The sequence below is a fragment of the Sturnira hondurensis genome, unplaced genomic scaffold, assembly GCF_014824575.4.
Source record: "Sturnira hondurensis isolate 20B ecotype Veracruz unplaced genomic scaffold, ASM1482457v3 Scaffold0010128, whole genome shotgun sequence".
Lineage (NCBI taxonomy): Eukaryota > Metazoa > Chordata > Mammalia > Chiroptera > Phyllostomidae > Sturnira > Sturnira hondurensis.
The window spans coordinates 11,821,873-11,847,095 of record NW_028082759.1 but is presented as its reverse complement, the minus strand read 5'-3'; the positions used below and the strand labels follow the sequence as shown (position 1 = coordinate 11,847,095).

Here is a 25,223-nt window from a genome sequence, read left to right as displayed (position 1 = left end):
CAGTAGACTTCTCACCAACCAAGGAGAATTAGGCCATCTCTGGAAGAACAAAGATCAGCAAGTCAGACACCATTTTTTTTTGTTGTTGTTGTTTCTTTGTTTGTTTTTTGCTCAGGAAAAAAAGGGGCATTTCACAAAAGAAATGCCAGTTAAAATACTTTAACCTGAAAATTCTTCCACCTCTTGAAAGGGGAGAATTTTAAATCATGAAGTAACCCACATTAATTAATAGCTGCCTACCTAGAGCCCCCAAATTTTATTTGTATTAGAATTATAATGCTAAAACTCTTTGTCCACCTCAATAAATCTTCAAATTTTTGCCAACTGGGTCTTGATATGTGCCATATTCACTCACGGAAATAACTTATGAAAAGTGATTGTATCTTAATTCTTATATGAGGGTCAGGCCTAAAATTCTTCCAACAGACAAATGCAAAGATCAGGAGCAAAATATTTTTTTTAACTAAGTAGCTGTGAAACTACTTTCTCTTCTTCTCCTACCCCTGTTGAAAAGTAATAATCTTTGTTAACTTAGGGATATAATGTTAGGGAATAATGCTAAAGTACTGGTATATTATATCATTGCATTCACTATTTTAAAAGGGCGAAATCCTTCATCGAGGATCTTTGAGTGAGAAAATGTGTTTATGTCAATGTCCTAAATTGAATGATTGGAGCCTAAAGACTTAATGGTTGAAACCTGTGCTACCAGCTGGCAAAATGGCCCCAATGATCCCTGCCAGGACCTGGTGGTCACACCCCCGTACAGTCTCCCCCCATAATAAATTGGGCTTACCCGTACCTTTGAGGATATTTGGGAAATGACAGTGCATGACTTTCAAGGGTACATCATAAAAGATGTATTTCTGACCTTGTTCTTTTTTGGATGCTTGCTCTAGAGAACATCAGCTGACTGTGACAGCTCTGAAGAGATTCTACAAAGAGGCTCTCCGGGAGGGAGCTGAGATCTCCTACCAGCCCTGGTGTGAGTGAGCCCTCTGGGAGTGGAGCTCACAGCCTCAGTCAGCATCCTGACTGCAATCTCGACTCCTGACCCTCTGAAACTGCTGAGATAATACACGTTCACTGTGGTAATTCATTGAGTCTGGGATCATTTGTTACTTCAGCAATAGATTACAAAGTCTCCCCTCGCCCCCAAGAAATACTAAGAGCAAAACAAATGAATGCACCTGTTTTAAGGGATTTACAAAGTCTAATAGTATCTGCAGTTGCAAGTACTTATCTCAATTTGCCATGTAATTCTTGTGTCTACGTGTTGTACCAAGACCAGAAGCATTGGCATCATCCGGGAACTCGTCAGAAATATAAAATTTCAAATTCCACCCCAGACCTGTTGAATCAGAATCTGTATTTTATGAGACTCCCCCAGTATATTTATCAAAGTTTGAGAAGAAGCACTGATTTTTTTGACTCCTAGTGGAAACCCTCCAAATTATGAGCACTTAAAAATATATTGTTAGAGAAGCCATTCCCCCCCCCCCCCCAATTCTCACTTAATTGGTTTGCGATGAGGTCTATCATAGCCTTGGATCTAATTATCCTTCAGAATTTTTCCCCTCGAAAAGCTGCACTGAAGTCTCAGATCAGCTCTGACTTGCCTGCACGCTCCAGTTCTGGTTCTAGAAGACAGTGGTGCCCAGGTTTGTTCCTGAAACTGCCCTGGAAGAACTATGGGTCCGCGTCGGTTTGGATTTGCTGTTTATGGCCATTCAGAACCACGTGCTGAATAACCTAAAGTTTCAGAGTACCTTACACCTGTCGGATGAGGGCCAAGCATGTTTTTAGTTTCATCGGTCCTGGATGGTGAAATGGAATTAAGATGCTCACAAGCCTTTGGAAAATACACTTCACTGTTGACCAGATACTAGTAAATTAAGCTTTCCAGTATGATGGATGCTTACAAATGTTCGACATATTATGTATGCAGTAAGTAGCTCAAACTAGCAACGTTAAGTACCACTTCGATGTAAGAGGTGGGGGAAGAGGGTGCAAGGATTGTCTGGGTGTTTTTTGGTCTTTCTTTTTCTTGTTTTTTTTTAATTTACTTTTTTTTTTTTTCTAATGCATCCCCAGCGACAGAGGGAATGCCTGGCACGTAGCATGATAATAAATATTTGTAAGTTGAATAAATCCCTCAAAACCCAATAACTTGATAATTGATTCATTCAAAATTACTGATTGTGCCATGTTAGTGAATGTGCGGTGGAAACTGTATAGGCTGTTTTACCAAAGGACTTCTAAATAAAGCTCCAAATCTGCTTTTAAAAATTGAAATTTGTGCCCAAACTCAGTGCTATGTTTCAAATTTCTTGTCTAGTTCGGCTTCGGTTCTTCATTCGGAGGCTGGCTATGGGATGTGATCCCTGCCCTTGAATCTCCTTCCTTTGTGGGTTTTTTCCCCCCTGTGCGTCTACGTTTCCCAGGCGGAGGAGCGCGTGCGGCCGCTGCGCTTGTGGGCGTGCGCGGCGAGGGTTTGTAGCTGTCAGGCGGCCGAGGCTGCCTAGGACCCAGGGGGAGCCGCTCCCGTTTAGCCGCGCCTGCACTGCGCCGACCGGTCCAGCCCCCTCCACCTCGACCCGCTCCTGCTGTACTGGGTTTTGGAGTCTCTGGGGGGCGGAAAGCCCCGCCATCCCTGACCACCGGCCGGGCCGAGGGCTGGGCAGGGCGGGTGGGCAGGGCGGGCCGGCCGAGGGAGCAGCAGGCTGCTTTATTCCCGCTAAGGCCCGGCTCTGCAGGAGGAAGGAGCGCCGCGCGGCCCTCCCAGCGCTGCCGGCGCGCGCCGCCCCTCGGGCAGGGCCTGGGGACTAGCGCATCCGCGGCTCGGCAGCCGGGTCTGGGACCCGGCGCGAGGGCGGGCAGGGCTGGGCGCACCACCCCCACGGGCTCGCGGCACCGCTCCCACGCTCCCAGCCCCTCCCCTTCCTTCCTTCCCCGCTGCGCTCCGGGGAGCAGCCAGCGGATGCGAGCCGCGCCGGGCACCCGAGCTTTGTGTGCGCCCGCGGAGCAGGGGAACCTTAGGCGGTGCAACTTGGCGGCCCCTAGCCGGCTCGGGAGCGGGAGTTGTGAGGCGTGGCCGGGTGGAGGAGGCGCTTGGGGGAGGGGGGCGTGGGACTCCCCGGAGGGCGGGACGGACCAAGCCAGCGGCGCTGGACAATGAGCCGGGCGGCTGGAAGCTTCGGCCACTTATAGGGGAACGTGGGCGGGCCCGCGGCTCAGCCGCTCCACCTGCGAGGAGAGGGCGGGATGCCAGAGCCAGGTGTCCGGGCGCACTAAGGCCCCTCACGGCGAGGCGTCTCTGAGCTGGTTCTCGCGTTGCCACTGGTTGCCTGCAGGTTTTGGCTGGGACGGTTTCCTGCGGGGAGCCTTCGGAGCAGCCTTGATGGCCAGCACCAGGAGCATTGAGCTGGAGCACTTTGAGGAACGGGACAAAAGGCCTCGGCCAGGGTCTCGGAGAGGGGCGCCCAGCTCCTCCGGGGGCAGCAGCAGCTCGGGCCCCAAGGGCAACGGGCTCATCCCCAGCCCGGCTCACAGTGCCCACTGCAGCTTCTACCGCACGCGGACCCTGCAGGCCCTGAGCTCGGAGAAGAAGGCCAAGAAAGCACGCTTTTACCGGAATGGGGACCGCTACTTCAAGGGCCTGCTGTTTGCCATCTCCAGCGACCGCTTCCGGTCCTTCGATGCGCTGCTCATGGAGCTCACCCGGTCCTTGTCTGACAACGTGAACCTGCCTCAGGGTGTCCGCACCATCTACACCATCGACGGCAGCAAGAAGGTCACCAGCTTGGACGAGCTGCTGGAAGGTAGGAAGGGAGGGCCCGGCGCGGCAGGTGCGGCCCAGCAGGTGCAGTGGCCGCGTCCCGCCCACCCCGCGCTGGGGGAGCCTGAGGGGTGTCTTCTAGGCGGTCTCGGGATTGTATAGTTAGGTCTTTCTTTTTCCCTAGGGTCTAGGTGTGGAGCGCGCTTCTGCCAATATTCTGACTGTCCTTCCCAAGAGATGCCTTAATTAAAAAAAAAAAAAAGGAAAAAGAAAAAAATCGAACTGGGCTTTGGGCTTTGATGACATCTCTTAAAATTGGGCAACTTGTTTGTTTTTGAAGTGCAAACTGTTTGAAAAAGTGGTTCTCCGTTGGGGATCTGGGTAACCCTTTCGTTAGGAAGCTGTTTGTTCAGCCCTCTTCCGTGGACCTCTTCTGTGGGCACCTGCGATGGGTCAGCCTGTGCGGCGCGGTGGTGCCTGCTCTGTTCCGAAGCTGTGGTTGTGAAAGGCCCTGCCTCGGCTTTCCTGGTGTGGCTTGCAGCAGTCGTACGAAGTCGGGAGGGGTGACTCCAGGCACTCATTCCTAACTTTGGCTGCATCTTGGGTCACTGGGGACTTTGAAAAATACAGGTGCCTGCCCCCTCCAACCCCTTGTAAGAACATAGTTGGTTTGGGGTGTGGTCTAGGCATCAAGAGTTGTAAAAGTGCCTCAGGTGATTTCAGTGTGCAGCCAGGGTTGAAAACCACTGTGCTTAGGGTTTTCCACCTTTGGTTGGTAATGGGGTGGATCAAGGCTTCTCACCCTCTTTCCTACTGAAGTTAGCTAGTTAGGATGACAAAGAGGCCACTGGGATCAGCAGTTGGTTGTCAGCCGCTTGACTTGAAAGGACTGGTTGGTTGTGTGTTGTATCATCTTTGAATTCCTACAGTACTTACTCTTCTTTCCTATTAGGGGGTAAAAAGGTATGATTAAGTATGGGCAGACCTAGAAGGCATTGCAAGCTCAGTTCTAGACCACCACAATAAAGCCAGTAACACAATGAAGCGAGTCACAATCTTCTCTGGGGAAGGGTCTTGTCTTTATTTTGCAAGGAACAGAACACCTGTGAAACACAATTAAGTGAAAGGCTAATGAAACGCGATACACCTGCGTAAGAACCTGTTTCCAGCTCGAAACAGCACCTGTGAAGATCAGACAGACCCCGAGTATTTGCTGACCCCTTGTTTAGTCGGCTCTCACGCATTCTTCTTAAAGCAAATGGCACATCCCTTGTAGCCATAGCAATATTGGCTCAGCAAGGGAGAGAAGCTGAACTCGGAGCCAACTGTTTTCTTTATACCATTTCATCATGTTCTTATGTTATGTTCTGAAGGCATTATGCCCATTTTACACACAAGCAGCTTGAGCAACATGTCTTGTCCCACAGGCCCTGCAGTGTAGGCTCTTCACCGCTAATAAACTGAGGTGGCCGCACTGAGGAGGTTTCCCTGCTCTGGCCAGGTGGGGACCCAGCCCAAACTGTGTACGTTGTCTCTTCAGCCTGTGTGTTAGCAGCCGTTCTTCTTGGTAGGTGGTGTGTGTTGGTTTGAAAGGCTTCCAGAGGAGGTGATGACAACCAGAGGAGTATAAGTCAAAGAAGGATACACTGTCCCAGTCAGGGCACATGCCTGGGTTGCAGGCCGGTTCCCTGCAGGCCAACTCCCAGCAGGGGACACACAAAAGGCAACCATACATTGATGTTTCTCTCCCTCTCTCCTTCCCCTCTAAAGATAAATAAATAAATAAAATATTAAAAAAAAAAAAAAAAAGGATACACTGTTAAAAGGGCTTTATCCTTTTCTGTATGGTGTTAAAAACTTAAAAGCAATATTTGTTTAGGTAGTTCAAAACTAAGTAACACATTTTCTGACTGACTCCAGCCTAGACAAGCAGCCCTGTGGCATGATCATGGCAATGCCTATGGATGAAGCACCCATTAGGAGTGTGTTTTTGGCGTAGTGCCTGGTGTGGTCTGAGGAGTTCAGCATCTTTCTCTGAAGTAAGTGTAACAGTGTAGGTGCTACATGAAATTAACACACTCCAAAGATGAAGATCAGCCTAGGGCAGATGGTCAGGTGACCATTATGCACGTTAGTTCACAAGGACACACACTGTGCACTGAGATTGTCATTGCCCAGGCAGCCTAATGGTCAGACTGGAGTTTCAACGGCACTTGGAAGGTTGACACATTTTCTCCCAATCAATCATCCGTTCGCTGATGCTTGGAGGATCGGACCCACAGAGTCCCAATGACACCACCATATGATAAACAATGACGCAACCCAAATATTTGCACAACAGAAGGGTTTTCCTGGTCTAGCCAGTTGCCCACGTACTTTAAGCAGTATTCAGTTACTGCGGGAGAGGGGGGTCTGTGCACTTTGGTCAGAGTGGCATTCTCTCTGACCATGAATCTTTGTCTGAGTCTTGAGTTTTCCAGAGATATGTGGGATACCCTGTTGCAAGAGTTTTAAAGAAAGAACCATCGATGCTCAATAGCAATTATTCAAGAATTTAAATAGTTTCAACTTTTTATTAAAACTGTATGCTCCAGTGCTTAGATTTATCACACAGAAAAACTTAGTTTTCATTTGCTTCAGTAAAAGCAGGTCTGTAGTATTACCTATGCTGTCAAAATTGACTACTCTATTTCATCATGGTTCATCTTTTTAAATTAACACTCTCCAATAGTGTTTTTTATACCATTATGTTTGACTGTCTTCCCCTCTGCCTCTTCTATCCCATGAAGTCTGTGGTTTAGGAAACATCGTTTTTCCTAAAATGTTTTTTTTTTTTCAGTAAAGACTAGAGAAAGTGATGACTCAGGATTGCCCTGCATGAACACTCATTCAGAACCCCAGTCCCATTGAACTCTGATGACAAAGGAAATTTGCATGGCCCAGATTTTTTTTTTTTCTACCCTTGACCTTGAGAGTCCCTGGCAGCTAAACACAGTGCTCAGGTGTTGGCTGGAACTCCTCTTGTGCTCGCTAGAGCAGCAGGCATCTTCAGCCTATTGGTTTACCTCACCTTTGGATTAATTTCACCGGGTTGGTCCTGGGTCTCCTAGTTATCCTGTTTATTCTTTAAAACTGGATGGGCACCTTGTCTCAGAGGAGGGCTGTTCATCATAATGGTCAATATTGGGAAGATCAGGGTGAGCTGTGTGAAGCTGTGAGCCAGCCAGGTTCGTGTCACCTCCTCTCTGTAACTGAGGATGTCTGCGTGACTCATTCTTCAGTTCTTTATTGGCGCTGAGTCTGAACCCTAGTCTTAATTTTGTTCCATGAGTATTCCCTCCCACTGAACATTTTGACTATATTTATCAGTTTTTGATATCCCAATGACAGATGGTCGAGAATAGTAGAAATGACGTTTGACCAAGTCAGGAGCCCTGGGTTCTACTGACTGTGGACTTGAGAAAAGCTCACCTCAGTCCTCTGGGCCTCAGCATCACTTTCTGTTGCATGAACAGTTGGTTGAAAGGTTGGCAGATCCCCCTTTTGAGTTAAGCTGCTTCTAGTCTAAAAGTGCGTGCCCTGCCTCTACCTGGGTGGCCAATTACTGAGTGTATTCTGGCCTGGGCTGCCTTTTCCTCCCCAGAACCTGTTTTCCTGAAAATTGACCAGCCTGTAGAGGTGTTCCTCCCAGCAGGGAGTGGGTGTGTGGCCCGAGCGAAGTGTTTGCCAGTGGCCAGAACAATTCATTAGTAGCTACCAGTCTCTGCCTCTCTGATTCCAAAGTAAAACGTTGTTTGTGTTCTCTCCACCTCCTGCCCCTTAGCCAACAGTAAATGAGCTGGTTGAAGTTTTCAGCATGTGAGAGAATTTTTATGATTGTGGTACGTGGTACTTCCATTCTTCAGGTTAATTTGAAAGTGCACATGAATTAATTTGAATTTAAGAAAAATAAAGTTCTAAATAAATTAAGCATTTCAAGTCTCTAAGGTTCTTTCACCAAGCCCAGTTTATTGAATGTGTTTGGTCAGGTCATTCGCTTGGAAGGTGTTAAACTAAAACACAGTTACTGAGAGAGTTTTACATAAACATGAGTCTTTATAAGAACCCATATTCTAGGTTTTCCTGACCCCTCAAAAGGTAGATTTTTATGGTAATAATAGACACTGAGCTCTTGGGACTTCTTATGAGATTAGGTCTTTTTCTTCCCTGTGAGTTGTAAGACATTTGCACGTGTAAGTTGAAAGCGGTTCGCATTAAAGGCACGTGCGATGATTGGACATGGCAGTTTACCACTGAATCTTAGGTCTACAACGCCTTCTCTACCTGGCAGACTTCTAGATTCTTCAAGACCTGCTTCACACGTCACCTCCCCAGGCCCCACGGATATTGGTCTCCGCTAGTTGCTGAGCAAGAGCGCATTGTTGTTTCAGGTGCTGGGGGTACAGGTTCTCCCTGAAGATGCTTGCATTTGGAGGGAAGAGTGAGAATGTGCACAAGCGTGCGGGCACGCGCGGACACACACACACACACACACACTCACTCACACACAGCTGTTTCAATGAGAGTGCTGCATGGGCCAGGAGGATGGAATAGGCTTCCCAGGGGGGCAGATGTTGGAGCCAAGGCCTGAGGTCGAGCTTATAACTCTTCCCTCTACTCACAGTGGCATTTCTCTTCCTCTCTATTGTAACACTTTGTAATTAGTGGTGTATTGGGTCTGTTTTGGGCACTAGACTGAGAGTATCTTGAGGTCAGGGATCTTGGACATGCAATAAATTTATTGAATAAGTAGCCCAGAAAATGATTTTACTTGTAAATAGATAATTTTTACTTATAAATAAGTAATTTTACCTCTAAGTAAATATTACAGACAGTGATTTTATTTCCCCGGCTGTCAAGAGAAGTTTTGTGTGAATTAAGTTTGAATAGCATTGTCCCTATCTGTATGTGAAAATAGCTCTTTTGAAAAATTGGGTTATATTTCGGTTAAATCAAAGGTGATGTGTTCAGTCACCATTGTGGGGAGAACACCTCTTCCCTAATACCTGCTTCTGTAAATTTGATTCATCTCGTCACCTCATTTAATTAGAACAGGGAAATTCAGATATGCACTGATATAGCAGCAAATAAACTCTTTCTAGAGGTAATGAGAAGAGAAATTTTAATTTAAAGAATAAAGAATTCTAAAGGACTGGGGAAAGAAAGGGAATATTTGGGAGAGCATTTATAAGATAAGAGCGTGCCGTAATGATACTCTGGTAGTTATAAGGAAAGGTAAATATTTCATGAGGCTTTAAGCTCTGGAAATGGATATTTTATGGCGCTGTGATGTGAAGTAAAAGGAACTCGATTCCCTTGGGTCGTGGTGGCCACACCACTGTCTCCCTTGCTGGGGACTCCAGGGGGTCTGTAGCTCTTAGCTGGGTCTCTCTCCTCACCCCACCTGCTCATGCTCCCACCACTTCTGTTTTTATCTCTTCTGATGAAATAAACACCTGCCCTAAGGGGCAGGGATTCTTTTCTCAGTGTTACTGCCATTCATCACATGTTTTTATGCAGCCATTGTGTGAGGGACTTGGCATGTCTCATCGCATTTAATCCTTGTAATAGTTTGTGAGATATGGCTGCGTTGTCACCCCCATTTTACAGATGGGGAAGCTGAGGCTCAGAGAGCCTGAGGCTCAGGCTTTCCTGTTTCTCAGGATGAGAAAATTGCTCCCTTGAACTAACTGTAAGAGGTTGGGCTGGAAGTTGAAGCCTTTCTCCCTGGCTTTTGAACTTCTGTCTCCTTAACTGCTATGCGCTCCCACCTGTGAGGAATGGGGTGGAATGGGGTCCATTCGACCCCCCCGAGGTTTGCATTTGGGCCATAATAGATCAGCCGTCCAGAGCTCCAACCCTGGGCACCTAAACCTGTTCAACGATTGTATTAGGAAATGAAGATGGGGGTCGTTCATCTGTCACTGATGGCACACAGAAATTTTAGGGTGTTCCCTGCATGGTTTCCGAAATAACACACATCCCCCTGGACACCTGCGAAGCAGCGTCTCTGTATTCAGATTCTGCAGAGTTGCCGTACTCAACCTCAGGTTTTTCATCTGGTACGTGAAAGACAGGTTAGGTAGCTGGTGAAGCCCCGTTCCCCTTTAAACCTCCGTGACCTTGGGAAATACTTCTGGCTCTGTGTGGCTCCATGTTCTGCCGTAAGGAGTTGGCCAGGTATTTTTTTGATCCGATGTGGTTTCCCAGGTTTAGCTCAGGTCCTTCGAATCCCCAGTAACCCATGAAAGGATCTTCCTCATAGAATGTTCTCAGGAAAGGGGAAATCGCAAACCCAGTGAGGGCTGGGCCTGTCTGGTCTTCTCATTTGTTTCTTTATCCCATGCTACAAAAACCTCTGGCATATGGTGTTTGATAATTAACTTTACTTTTGTGCCACATGTAAGATATTTTTAAAGGTTGGGAATAGGTGGATATGGGCATTTTAAAAATCTGTCTTAGTTAATTAAGACAACCAGCTGGATGCCTGGCTACATTGGCAGATTGGCAGGCATAGAATAAGTTTATGTGAAAATCAAATATTCATTGCCCCTTCATCTTTTTAGTTTTTAAATATGTTCTTATTCAAGAAAAATGATACAATGTATTTTTTAAATGTATCACCTTCACTGGTGTCTGAGATGCCTGACTTGATGTTTTTCTTCAGACATCCGTCCCAACCACGTTCTTGTACCTTTACTGCTTCTGTGTGGGCCTTTAAAGCCCAGGGTTGCTCTGAGCCCCTCCCATTCTCGGTGTCTGCTCGGAGGCAGTTCTCTGATGTAGCCAGTACTTAGTTTTGTTCATCTTCGGCACTTATTCTTAAGCAATGTCTTTACAAATTTGTTTCACAGATAGTTTTCACACGATCAAGTACCTTTTAAAATTCTGAGTTGGAAGTATTTTAAAGCTAGAATTTTCATCTCTTAAAAGATGCTATCGTTTTTATTCCAATCCCGAGTATTCTGTTTGCCATGCCTTCTGCCGCCCCAAGCAGTGGACTCGTCTTGGGCAATTTGTCAGAAGCTGCTCCCTGTAGACTGAAAGCATAAGAAAGTGGTGGATTGAGAGAGCCACCCACACACTTTTGATGATACTATAACATCTACGAACATCTTAAAGTGACTAAAAGAATGCGTAATTATGACCTACTATGTTACCTTTTGTTTCTGTGTTGGTTAAATTCTAATCACTTGCAACCAAAATGTATCACAGTAGAAGTTTTAAAACACTGTCCCTGATTTATCTCTTCCTTCACTATGTATGTTGTACAAATTTCAGGTTATTTCGTTAATTTTAAAATAACAAGGTAAATTTTTCTGTAAGAAAATAAACCAGTGAGCGTTTATTGAGCACTTTCACTTCACCAGGTGCTGAGAGTCACGATCTCAATTCTTTCTTAAAGGCGGTGATTGATGCTCCCTTTCCCAATACCCTTGCTCATCATCTGGGTCCTTCTTCTTCACAGTCCTTTGCTCCATCTACTAAAAAATTAAAAGAAAAAAAGGACTCATGGAAACTTACTACTGTTCCTCCCCAGTGTGCCTCAAGCCTCTGTGTGAGAAAGACCTTGATAAAGAGCCCAGTGTAAATTCATCTCTTAGTGACTCATAGCTTAGTGATCAAGGCCAGTTGCCAGAAGATTCCACAGGAACCTTGAAAGGCACATGCAATGCTGAGCAGAGAGTTCTAGCATGCAGTGGCTCTGTGATGAATAGTAGTGGTCCTCCACAAAACAGATGCCGGGTCCTTGTAACTCCCCCTGCCCCGACCCCAGATAATTCCAGAACCACTGTTTGGAGCCACAGGAGGCTCATCCTGCCTCTACATGGCTGCCCTTCAGAAGTTTCGAGCCAGTGGCCGGGCTTTCCCTACCATTTCCCCTTCCCTCCACCATCTCCTCTTTTCTGGACCAATATCTGGTTTCTGAGTTCTTCATCACTTGCACTGAAGCTTTTTCAAGCCATCCTTGTTCTCGGTCCCTTTTTAAAAACTGGGGCCAAGTCTTCCTCTTAGATCTCCCAGAGGTTCAGAGGATGCAGAGGGAAGTCTCCTGAAGTTGGGAAAAGTTTTACCTCTGCTCAGATGATGAGCCAGTGAAGGGCTGACCCTTTATCCATTATACCTCAGTTTATTTGCAAATAAATATTATTCGAGGGGCACATTTCGGTCTGAAGATCTCTCTCTCAATATCCTTAAGATTGCAGTGCTTCTCAAACTTTAGCAATGTTTCAGATAATTAAAAATGGAAACAATGTAAAAATGTAACAGCCAAACTTCAGAAGCCCAGTATTATTTTGATTACGTTAATTACATTGTTACTTAAATATTTATAAATATAAGATTTTATATATATGTGTACATATGCATATAGGTCTTACATACCTATACAACTCAAACTGTATGCAACCAATAAAAATGCAAAATACACCATAAAGCTACAGAGGTAATAATTAAAGCTATAGAGAGAGAAATGTATGTTCTGGTGCCCACATGCATTAATTTCTCCGGGATGGTTTCCTGGGGTGGATTTCTGGGTCATATAACATGTCAGCTTATTGACAGAAAAAAACGGGTTAAGAATATTTATTACTGAGTGATTGAGCCAATTTTTAAAGTCTTCCACCAGTATGTGAAGGTTCTACTGCTTTGCTCCCATGTCAGTGGTGAGTAATCCTGCAGGTCAGTAAAAAGAGGCAAGGCAGGAGGAGGAGGAAGGTTATTCCAGGCGTATAAGGAAGAATGAGAATAAGAGTGTATGATGAGTTTGGAAGGAAATTGCAAATATACTGGTGTGATACTAACTTAGAAACCTGTGGGAAAGTGGTGGGAGATGAGGCTGGAAGTAGGTGATGTGCTGGGGAGTGTGTCCTGTGTTGTGGAGGCAGGGAGGTAGGGAAGAGACACCAGATCTACATTTTACGAGACTTACTGTGGCAGCTACGTGGAGGGTAAGGGGGTGAGGCCTGACGCAAGGAGTTTAACTGCTGTGACTTGGAAAGGATGAGGGAAGGCGGAAGGGGATGGGTTCCAAGGGTGCTTAGGCCACAGTGGACAGTTTTGCCAATTCTGGTGGATGTGGGAAAAGAGAGAAGCAGAGTCTTGGTTTTTGCTTATGTTACTATGTACGTGGTGATTTTATTCAATAAGTTGTGCTAGTCAAGAAGTTGTTTGGGGTCAGGATAGCAATAATGGGGCACGGAGTTAGTTTTAGACATACGGCATGTGAGATATCCGTAGATTATTTAGTAGAGATATTCTGAGGCTTGAACTCCAGAGAAAGGATGGGTGAGGCTGGGGATGTCCTCACTGTGTGAACATCAGGGTGTGGGTGCTGGTTGAAGCCTGGGGGGTGGATGCAACTGCCCATGGAGAATCTCTGGGTGAGGGATGCCTGGGTGGGTGGGAGGTGAGCATATGGCCAAGCAGACTGAGAGGGAGCAATCTGAGTAAGAAGTAGAACCAAGAAAATCAGGCCATGGAGGCTAAGGAGAAAGGCTCTGCAGGAAGAGAATCGTGACTGGTGTCCCATGCCCTGAGAAAACACCGGGTGAAATTACGAAGCTGCGCTTTGCGTGTAGCCGTTAGAAGAGAGGTACTGGGGTCCGGGCAGGCAGCACCGCAGCCAGCGGAGTGCAGGGAGCAGAGGTGCTGCCACAGTGGCTCGAGGGCAAATCTGGGTGAGGAAGTAGGAGAAAAAACAGGTGAGGGGTGTTTTTAAATTGTTTCTTATTATGTTTCAGTTACAGTTGGGATTCAATATTATATTAGTTTCAGGTGCACAGCACAGTGATTAAACATTTAACTTTTGACACTATCTTCCCCCCATAAGTCTAGTTTCTACTTGGCACCATACATAGTTATTACAATATTGTTAATTATATTCCCTATGCTGTACTTTACAACCTTGGGACTATCTTGTAAGTTCTAACCGGTATATCTTAATTTCTCCACCTTTTTTACCCAGTCCCTCGACCTTCCTCCCATCTGGTAAACCCTCAGTTTGTTCTCTACATCTATGAGTTTGTTTCTGTTTGTTCATTTTTTTTGTTAGATTCTATGTATAAGTGAAATCATATGGCATTTGTCTTTCTCTGTCTGATGGATTTCATTTAGCATTAATAGCCTCCGAGTCCGTTCACGCTGTCACAAATGGCAAGATTCCATCCTTATGGTCAGGTGATACTCCACGTGTGCCTATGGCACAGCTTCACGTTGCAGTTGTCTGCCGATGGACACTGAGGTTTCTTTCACGCTTGGCTATTGTAACTAATGCTGCGGTGAACCTGGGGATGCATGTTTGCGTTGGTGTTTTTGATTTCTTCGGATAAATACCCAGAAGTGGGATTGCTGGGTCATATGGTAGTTTTATTTTCGGTTTTTTAAGGACTGTTTCCCATAGTAGCTACACCAATTAGCAATCCCACCTACAGGGCACAGTTGTTCCCCTTTGTCCACATTGTTGCCAACAGTTGTTTGTTGACTTACTGACGACAGACATTCTGACAGATGGGAGGTGATACCTCACTGTGGATTTAATTTGCGTTTCACTGAGGGTTAGTGATGTTGAGCATCTTTTCACATGTTTATCTGTGTGACTAAAGGTATGATATGATAACTTTTCATTTGGACATCCGTGTGTCCTCTTTGGAGAAATGTGTAATGAGGTCCTCTGCCTATGGGATTAATGGGATTGTTTGGGTTTTTTTTTGCTGTTGTATGAGTTTTTATGTATTTTGGTATTAAACCTTTTTGGGCTATATCATAAGCAAGTATCTTCTCCCAGTCAGTAGGTTGCTTTTTTGTTCTGTTGATGGTTTCCTTGCTGTGCAAACCCTTTTTAGTTTGGTTTAGTCCAATTTGTTTATTCTTTTTGTTACCTTTGCCAAGGAGACATATCCAAAAAATATTACTAAAAGCAATGTCTAATAATTTATTGCCTATCTTTTCTTCTAGGAGTTTTATGGTTTTGGGTCTTACATTTAAATCTTTAACTCATTTTGAGTTTATTCTTGTATATGGTGTAAGGAAGTGGTCCAGTTTCTTTTTCTTTTCTTTCTTTCTTTTTTTTTTTTTTTGCATGTCTCTGTCCAGCTTTCCCAGTGCTGTTTGTTGAAGAGACTATGTTTACCCCATTGTATATTCTTGGCTCTTTTGTCACAGATTAATTGACCATTTGGTACGAGTTTGTTTCTGAGCTCTCTCTGCTGTTTCATTGTTCTACGTGTTTTGTTTTTATGCCAGTACCATGCTGTTTTAATTATTTTAGTCTTATAGTTTGATATCAGGTAGTGTGTATACCTCCAACTTTGCCCCTGTTTCTCAAGAGTGTTTTGGATATTCAGGGTCTTCTGTGGAGTGCTCTTTAACTTGGGAGTGAACGAAAGCCAAAAGCACATGAGGTTGAGTGGGATGAGGAATGAACAAGGGAAGGATCTGTGTGTATTTAAGGTGGGAGATCCTGTGTATAATCCTGTAGAGAGGGCTGTCTAGTTCAACAGAGGAGAGGAGAAGAATGCCCTGGAAATCTCAGCCCGAGGTGAGGAAAAGGACCCAAGTCCTGGTGGATGGACTTAACGTTGAATAGGAGGGGGTGCCCTTATCACCGAAAAGGGAGAAGCAGTGGGTGGAATCGGCACAGACTGACATATATTTGCAGGGATAAAGGTTTTCAGAGGACAAGAAATTTGCAAGCTCCTGGTTTTTAATAGATTCTTACCTCTTAAATAGGAGGCAATTGATTTGATTAAGCTTGAAAATTAATGGTTAAGGAATACCCAGGTTATATTACACAGTTGTGGATAATACAACCTGCCAAATAGAAAATAAAACAAAATGTCTTTGAACAAATGTCAGTGGGCAAAAGCCTTAACCATGCCTCTGGAGAGAATCTCAGAGGAAACTGGAAGACTTTCTGTTTTGTACCATGCTGGGAAACAATTAAGTTGTATAACCTGCATGTGCTTCTGTCCATCTTCTTTCTGTACAGGTGGAAAATCCTTTGTATGTAGTATTCACATGACCATAGTTTCCAAAATGGCTTCCTCTTGGTATCTTATGGTCGAAGAACTGTTACTAAAGAGAGAATGTATCTCAATTCGCTTCAGCCAAAGGCCAGCAGAAACACACCTATAGTTGGGTTTATTATTTGCTGCCACAAGGATGCATGGACATACAATGATACCATGGGGCATCTCAGGAAGACAGTGCGAGACCTGTCCTAGAATTGGGGTTTCAGTTGAATAATTTCAGGGAGGATCTTAGGAAGCAGGGGTGCTGTCAGAGGAAGGGCATTTCTATTACCAGGTATCTCATTAAATCTTACAGGGGGCGCAAACTAGGTTGAGGAAAAAGCTGGAATCGGTAAAGCAGTGGTGGCCACTCACTGTGAGAGGAGAATGTTTGGGACTGCATGGACTCCACAATGACCTTGTTTTTGTGTCCCTTTATCGTAGTCTCAGAGCAACTTTGTTTGACATAGATATTCTGTGAGATCATACTCCACAGGAGAACCCAGGTCTGGCTGTGAGTGAGAGACCCACTGGCAGGAGCACTGAGTCTAGCTATGAATGGGAGAGCAGTTCTGGACCTCAGGGACTGCTTGCTTTTTCATCTGTAACTCCTACTTAAATCTCCTTTTTTAAAAATATTTTATTTATTTATCTTCAGAGAGAGGGGAAGGGAAGGAGAGAAGGAGAGAAATATCAATGTGTGGTTGCCTCTCATGTGTCCTCCACTGGGAACTGGCCTGCAACCCAGGCATGTGCCCTGACTGGGAATCGAACCGCGATCGTGTGGTTCACAGGTCCGCGCTCAATCCACTGAGCTACACCAGCCATGGCTTAAATCTCATTTTTAATGAGATCTTATCCTCTCCTTGCTTTGCCAAGTGCAGTGTTATCATGTATTACTAAGAGTTAAATAAATTCAATGTATTATATCGGTATATACACTTTTACTTTATGCTTTTTTTCAGCCATATCAGTAGCATAAAATGTACTTCCATTTGGAAAACATGTTACATTTCTGAGGAATGAGCAGAAAACAGAACATTCTTATAAGTACCGCGCGCTAACCGATTGCACCACTGGAGCTCCAAAAAACAGAACATTCTTATGTCAATCCAGGTGGAAAGTGGTTGGAGATGGGGGCCTGCTTGGGGGTGGGGCGCTTTCAGAAGTATTTAAAGGACAGAGTGGCCAGAACTTGATGTCAGGATGTGCAGTATGTAGGGAATCAGGAGAATGAAGGGTGACGTAGGTGTCTGGCTGAAGAGTTTGAGTAGGAAGTAGGTAGCTCTGCAGGATGGGGAGGGAGGGAGCAGTGCAAAGTTGGCAGGGAGGTCACGGATCTCACAGAAGAACCCATGCAGCAGCGTGAATCTGGCTTCGAGGAGGCTGGTTGCATCTAATCAGTCTTGTAGGTGCCTAGTATCTAACAGAATAATAATTTATTGTTGGGTTAACAGCAGGAGCTGTAACTGCCTAGGGAACCCAAATCTTAAGTGCTTTTGTCAGCATACAGGCAGATCTCTTCCCATAGGCAAAGCTATGTAAGTGTCAAAATTATAATCAGGTTGTCTGATCTGGGTGGGGCTGTAACAAGGGGAGCTAGCCCGGGTATTGTGGTGGCTGTTGTTAGCCAAGGCATGACATCCCTGCTGTACAGTTTTATGTGCCCAGTGTGAAGAAACACACGTTTGACCTCAAAACCGTGTCCTGAGCATCCGCATTGAAATGTTGTATGCCAAGGATGCCAAAGTGGGTTTCATATCATGTTAGTACCTAACACATGAGCTGGCGCATAGTAGGCATTCAGTGCCTGTTGTGAAGGGGAGTCTAGGTTTCACACCGGAGTGTTCTATGAATTATTATTTGTGTCTCCTGGGGACGTGGAAAAGGGGTTGGCTGTGTCCAGCAGGCGTCAGCCAACCCTGGTTCAAGACTTTACAGGGCAGGGAACTGATGTGGGCATTTCAAGTAGAACCATTAGGAAAGGAGGGAGGGAGAGAGTGGGGTTAAAATTTATCTGTAACCACACAAACAAATGAAGAGACAGGCTTCCTTTGCCTATTTTCATGCTGAAACCTGTGTATAGAGGCAAAACACAGACACATGTAGAAGGCAGCTGTCCTGGCTAACGTGTCCACTGCATAGGGTTTATGTTGATCAAGGAAATCGGACATTAAATTTCTCCTGTTTCCTTTCTTTTTATCCTTGCCTTTTCTCTTTGCATTGGGAAAGGCTTTTTTCCAGTTGACTTTTCTCTTAAAAAAAAAAAAAAAGAAATTCCCTTCTCTTGCTAAGGTTTCTCTTTTTTATTTCATTTTAATATTTTGGATCAGAACAAACAATGGAATTTTATCATAGGTAAAATTAGTAAGAGCTTTTCAGTGTGTGAGTTGCTTTCTCTATAAAGTTAAAATCATAATTGTTTATTTTTGCTCATTAACATACACACATGATATATAGTTCTATTTTATTAAACTTATTTTGAATTATATGACATTTTCTCAGATGATTACACTATGAAAAGTGATTTAGATAAGTCTACAGAGAGGGAAAAAATCTCTAAATGGTGATGATTGGGCTAGACTTCAAGTTTCTGGTGTGGACGCAGCATTAAAGCCTGTGATTGGTCGCTAGTTTTTTTGGACAGGGGCCCAATTATACCTTTAAACTGAAGACACGATTCCACTTTTTTGACCTTTTTGTATGCTTGAGCTGTTACTGAATTGTTCATGTGTCTTTGGAAGTCTTTAAGTTCTCTAGTAATCAGGATTTCAAGAACATCCTGATAATAGTTAAATATAACATTTGTATTAATAAGTTTTCCTTGGGGCTTCTCTCTCACTATTTTGCTTATTTTTGTTTTAAGCATTCATAGCATTTGAGGGCTGTATTCCATACTTATTATATTAAGAATGAGACTATTGGCATAGATATAGAATTACATATAGAATATACATAGAATTATAGGATATATACAATGAGTGAAAAAATAATGGATTCTTTTTGAGTTAGAAGATATCTTAAAGAAAATCTTAGAGTGTTCTCTTATATGCCAAAAAGTTGAGGTTAAAGAAATGGGTGACTTCTGAGTCTCCCAAAAGAAAAATTATGTTTCTTAAACATATAATTATGCTCATTCAGTGAAAAAGTATTTTTCTATATAATTGTGGAACTTAAAATGAATGAACATTAACTCAGTAAACCAACTGACAAATAGTATAGTTTTTGTTTCCCTTAATAGAAGTTGAGCAGAAGACTGTGTTTGTAACGAACCCATCATTTTAACTACTTAATATCCTTTGCCATTTAAATAGATGTAGAAAAGGTTATCTATTTAAACTAATTTTATTTTTTAAAAGATTTCACTTCTTTTTAGAGAGGGGCAGGGGAGGGAGAAAGAAAGAGAGGGAGAGCAGCATCAGTGTGTGAGAGATACATCACTAGGTTGCCTCTCACATACCCCCAGACTAGGGATCTGGCCCAAAACCCAGGCACGTGCCCTGACTGGGAATCAAGCCAGTGACTTTTTAATTTACAGGCCAGCACTCAAGCCACTGAGCCACACCAGCCTGGACTAAACTAATTATTTCAAATCCATATTCTTTAATTAAGAAAAATGCCTGAGTATATTTCTTTCTTTCTTTTTTTAAAGATTTTATTTATTTATTTATCTTTAGAGGGGAAGGAGAGAGGGAGAGAAGCATCAATGTATGGTTGCCTTTTGTGCATCCCCTGCTGGGAGTTGGCCTGCAGGGAACCCGCCTGCAACCCAGGCATGTGCCCTGACTGGGAATCGAACCGCAATCCTCTAGTTCACAGGCCCACGCTCAATCCACTGAGCTACACCAGCCAGGGTTTATTTCTTTTTTTAATATATTTTATTGATTATGCCATTACAATTGTCCCATTCCCCCCTTCATTCCTTTCTACCCTGCACACCCTCTCCCTTTAGTTCATGTCCATGTGTCATAAGTTCATGTCCATGTGTCACAAGTTCTTTAGCTTCTACATTTCCTTTACTATTCTTGCCCTCCCCCCCATCTATTTTCTCCCTACCGTCTATGCTACTTATTCTCTGTACCTTCCCACTTCTCCTCCTCCCACTCCCCTGTTGCTAACCTTCCATGTGATCTCCATTTCTATAATTTCACTCATGATCTAGCTGTCTGCTTAGTTTGCTTTTGTTTTAGGTGTGGTTGTTATTGTTAATAACTGCTGAGTTTGCTGTCTCACTGTTCATATTTTTAACTCCTTTTTCTTAGATAAGTCTCTTTAACATTTCATATAATAAGGGCCTGGTGATGATGAACTCCTTGAACTTGACCTTATCTGAGAAGCACTTTATCTGCCCTTCCATTCTAAATGAAAGCTTTGCTTGATAGAGCAATCTTGGATGTGTAGGTCCTTGCCTTTCATGACTTGGAATACTTCTTTCCAGCCCTTTCTTGCCTGTAAGGTCTCTTTTGAGAAATCCACTGACAGTCTGATGGGTACTCCTTTGTAGGTGACTGTCCCCTTATCTCTTGCTGTTTCTAGAATTCTCTCTTTCATTTTAATCTTGGATAATGCAATTATGATGTGCCTTGCTGTGTTCCTCCTTGGGTCCACCTTCTTTGGGACTCTCTGAGCTTCCTGGATTTCCTGGAAGTCTTTTTCCTTTGCCAGATTGGTGAAGTTCTCCTTTATTATTTGTTCAAATAAGTTTTCCATTTGTTGCTGTTCCTCTTCCCGTTCTGGTACCCCTATAATTTGGATGTTGGAACGTTTAGAGATATCCTGGAGGTTCCTAAGCCTTTCCTCATTTTTTTGAAATCTTGTTACTTCACATTTTTCTGTTTGGTCATTTCTTCCTTCCTTCTGGTCTACTCCCTTGATTTGAGTCCCAGTTTCCTTTCCATCACTGTTGGTTTCCTGTGCATTTCCCTTCATTTCAATTAGTTTAGCCTTCATATGTTCCTCTAATTTGTGACTAAAATCAACCAGTTCTGTGAGCATCCTGATCACCAGTATTTTGAACTGTGCATCTGAGAGGTTTGCTATTTCTTTTTCGCTTAGAGTTATTGGCTCTGGGGCTTTGAGCTGTTCTTCTTGAGCCATATTTTGGACTGTTCGTGCCTGTTACGTATGAGGAGCGGAGCCCTAGGTGTTCACCAGGGCGGGGCAACCCTGTTGCCGGGGTGTGACACTGTATGTGGGGGTGGGGTCAGAGAGGGGCAATGGTGTTTGTTCTGCTCTCTCTTGGATTTCAGACTCCTCTGCCACTTCCCACAAGCAAATTGGGTCCTTCTGGTGCTGGTTCCTGGGTAGGTGGGCTTATGTGTGTTCTAGAACCCTGTGGGTCTCTCCAGTGAACTCTCCTGTGAGTCTGAGAGCCTCTCCTAGCACCTTGACCCAAAAAGTTTTTCCAATTGGTGGTTTTAGGCTTTGATTCCCGTCGCTGGGGCCCTGAGTTGCGTGGTCTGTCTCACTGCTCTTTCCTTTGCCTGGTTTATATGTGTGTAAATGTGTGACCTCGGTCAGCCAGCCACCTTGCCCCCACACTGGGTCCGCCCATTGCCCCGCCCCCCCATGCCTGGAATCTGCCAACCGCCGCCTGCATGCCTGGGTTGGTCTGGCTACTTTTTCCTGCGCATCCCGCTCCACCAGCCGCTGACCCCGCACCGCCAGCCGCTGACCCCGCACCTCTTACTGGTCTGGCTGAGTGATTCATTGTTGGACTTCTGTACAGTTCAATTTTCTGTCTATTTTGGTTGTGTTTTGTTTCTAAATCTTTGTTGTCCTTAAATTTGGTTGTGCAAGGAGGTGTAGTATTTCTACCTACGCCTCCATCTTGGCCGGAAGTGCCTGAGTATATTCCTTACACTTTGATCTTAGCCAAAAGGCCGAGAAGCAATGAGAGTATATTTCTTTGAGCTGTCAAAACTCCTCTTCCTTTTTGTGGTGCTTCATTAATTGAGTGATGATTCTATAACTGAATATAATTTAGTCAGCTATGTGAAGATGTAGTGATTACCCTTTGATTAGGACTGGAATTTATAAGTGGAAGGAGGAGGAAGATAGTTTAATTGCTGTACATGAATATATTATTTTGTGATACCATTATTTCTTCCAGGTGAAATTTTTAAAAATCAGTTAATAGACTTTGGAACTAGGAAGTCCTTTACATGTAATGTGGTTCAACAACTCCATTTTATATCGAGACCCAAAGTGTAGAGGAATTATTCAGTATGGCACTTTTGATCTGGGTTACAAAGCCCAGAGCTCTTTTGTTTCTTTGTCTAGTGCTTTTCACTCTGTGGTCCCAGTTATTCCTAAAACCGATCTAGATGCCGTAAAAAACAAAGGGAGGGTGGGAGATGCCAGAGGAGGAGGAACCCCTTTCACAGTGGACCTCTGCAGTTTAGGAGTCCACTTAATGGGACTCCAGCATTTGTTCTCCCATGGTGGGGACATCATGCTAATAAAACTGATTTTTGCGTTTTAGGTGAGAGTTATGTGTGTGCGTCGAACGAACCATTCCGTAAAGTGGATTACACCAAAAATACTAATCCAAACTGGTCTGTGAACATCAAGGGTGGGACAACCCGCGCCACAGCATCTCTCTCCTCGGCAAAGAGTGAAGTGAAGGAAAGTAAAGATTTCATCAAACCCAAGTTGGTGACTGTGATCCGAAGTGGCGTGAAGCCTAGGAAAGCCGTGCGGATCCTTCTGAATAAGAAGACTGCTCATTCCTTTGAACAGGTCTTGACAGATATCACCGAAGCCATTAAACTAGACTCAGGAGTGGTCAAGAGGCTCTGCACACTGGATGGGAAGCAGGTGAGATGTTCCCTAGCCCTCGGCTCCCCGTCCTACTCTCCTCGGCAGTCGCGTGTTCGACAGTATGAACTGTGCAGTCTGCTAGCTGTTCTTTCGGTAGTCCTACTTGAGAGGGGTGTGGGGGGGGGGGTGTGTTTGACTTACTCATGAAAAGTATAGGCAGCTCACCTGTCTTTTTACCCAAATACGTCAGAAGTGCATGTAGAGAAATCTCTCCCAACTTCTGGTGGTCCCTGGAAGGGAAATACAAACCACTGAGGGAAAAGTGGGATGTTCGTTAACAATAAGGACATCTGTTGACTAGTAGAGTCATTAGGGGTGTGGGTAAGCCTTGGGGGTCAAAATGAAAGATATTTAATACTTTTAGAAAAGTCCTCCTCACTCATAATATGGGAAATGCACTTAAAAGAAAATACTTTCCTAGGAATGTCCATATGAATTTCATAGGGAAGAATGGAGGCAATTAATCAGCATTTCTGAAAAAAGTACACACATTACACAGGAAAATGCATGCCAAATTATGGTAACAATATACGGGGAGGTCTAATGGGCTAAAAAATGGGCAAATTGCAAGAACGCATGAATAACAGTTACACAAATATTGAGTTTTGCCACAATCAGATTATCCTTCTTCAAAAGAAACATGTGGTTTCTGAAGGGTATTTTTCTCTAATTTACAATAAGGTTAAATTGTTTATATTTACATTGTAGAAACATAGTTTCCAGCATTCAGTTTGTTTCTTCATTTTATTTTGTTTCTTCTCTCAAAAATAATTTATTTTGAAGTGTTTGGCTCATATAGTACTGAAAATGAATAATACGAAACACAGGAACAGTGTTTTCTGGGGGGGGGAGTAGTTTTCTAAGACTGGATCTAGTTCCTCGGTTGCTTTATGATTCATCAACAAAATTTTAAAAATAGGTTCTAAAAATTCCAGTAGCCTATAGTGAAGGTATGACTTTTCTAATTAATTAAATGAATGATTACAAGGAAACCTGCCCCAATACAGGTTCATAGTACGACTGGAAATAGGCACTTTATAAGTAGAATAAAGAGCATAGTAAAACACAAAATTCCATAAGATTTACTCTGCAAGTAAGGGAAAATTAATTAGACTACAAGACAGGAGACTTGGTAAGTCAAATAGCTAATTCTTGGTGCACACAGGGAAGACCATAACTATAGAGACAGACATTTAAGATGCCTAACAAAAGGAAGAGCAAAAATCATATGTCAAATTAGATAATGTGTCACATAAACAATAGATGCAGATGAGATTTAAAAAACTGAAACTCAGTGCCCTGGCTGGTGTAGCTCAGTGGGTCGGCCATTGTCCCGCGAAGCAAAAGGTCACCAGCTGGTTTTCCAGACAGGGTATATGCCTGGGTTTGGTCTCCAGTTGGGGCACGTATTAGAGGCAACTAATCGATGATTTTCACATCAGTATTTTCAGTATTTCTCTCCCTCTCTTTCTCCTTTTCTTTCCCCTCTCTCTAAAAATAAAATCTTTAAAAAAAACCAAAAATTAGATTTGGAAATCTTCAAATGAATGTTCCACAGGGAAATTTTAAGTGAAATAATGAAGTTGTGCATTGAAATATGCTAGTTGCTAGTTGAAGTTGCTAATTGAAATAATACTCCTTGAAATTGTACAGTTACCCAAAAAATTTTCTTCAGAAGGCTCCAGACTAGAAATATTTGTAGGTAAAAATGTTAACTAAAGCACAAGCAACCCCAACTCATCAGCATATTAAGGAATAATGCACTGCTGTTGAGTAGGATTTACGAGAGGAATTAGAGGGTGGCTCGCTCTTAAGAAACCTGTTGCCATGACCAGGTGGCTCAGCTAGTTGGGATGTCATCCCGCACACGAAAAAAGGATGTGGGTTCGATCCCTGGTCAGAACACATACCTAGGTTGCCCCAGTGGGGGTGCAAACGGGAGGCAACCAATTGCTGTCTCTGTTGAATCAATAAACATCTCCTCAGGTGAGGACCAAAACTAATTAATTAATTAAGAAAAACCATGTGAATACATGGGATCTAGATGATAAATTTATTGTGCATGGAATCCCAGGAAGATGCCACAGAAGGATTTGACGAAATACAAAATCTGTACTCACTTAGGGGTTTAGCAGTAAAAACGGAAGGGCAGTTCTCTGGCAGACTGAACAGTCCTCTCTCAAAGAAAAAGTCCGTGTGCTGGTACTCAGACGAGATCCTGGGGGTATTTCTGTGATCATCAGGTCTAAGGTAAGGCGGTGGGGTAGCTCCGGTACTCAGAGTTCTTCTCTGCATTCTTCCCGATTTTTATTTCTGGTCTAACTGCAATTTCAGTACGAATCAAAGTGAGTTTTGGGGAGGTGCGAGGAGGGCTACCTGACAAAGTGATTTTAAAAGTTAATCTGGAAAAATAGGCAGGAAAATTTTGGAAATAATGATTAACGGGCTCTCATGCTCCCATTCTCATACTATACCAAAAATACATTAATTAAACCACCATTCTCATACTGTACCAAAAATACATTCCAGGTGTTTTCAAAATATGGATGTCAAAATGAAAAGAAAGAACTAAA

At 43.7% G+C, this 25,223-nt stretch overlaps 1 protein-coding gene across 6 annotated transcripts in view; it reads left to right on the top strand.

Moving 5' to 3' along the window:
• Positions 1-3,150: 3,150 nt before the first annotated feature.
• DCLK2 (doublecortin like kinase 2) overlaps positions 3,151-25,223 on the top strand; it is a 129,808-nt gene continuing 107,735 nt past the window's right edge. For 3 of the 6 annotated variants that reach the window (XR_005068263.1, XM_037058423.1, XM_037058422.1), the window contains exons 1-2: positions 3,151-3,821; positions 22,313-22,647. Coding sequence is in view for 5 of the 6 variants with exons in the window: in XM_037058423.1 (XP_036914318.1) it covers positions 3,401-3,821; positions 22,313-22,647 (756 nt within the window). In the remaining variant the exon portion in view is untranslated. The remainder of the gene's footprint in view (positions 3,822-22,312; positions 22,648-25,223) is intronic. The other 3 variants (XM_037058426.1, XM_037058424.1, XM_037058427.1) reach the window with 2 other exon arrangements.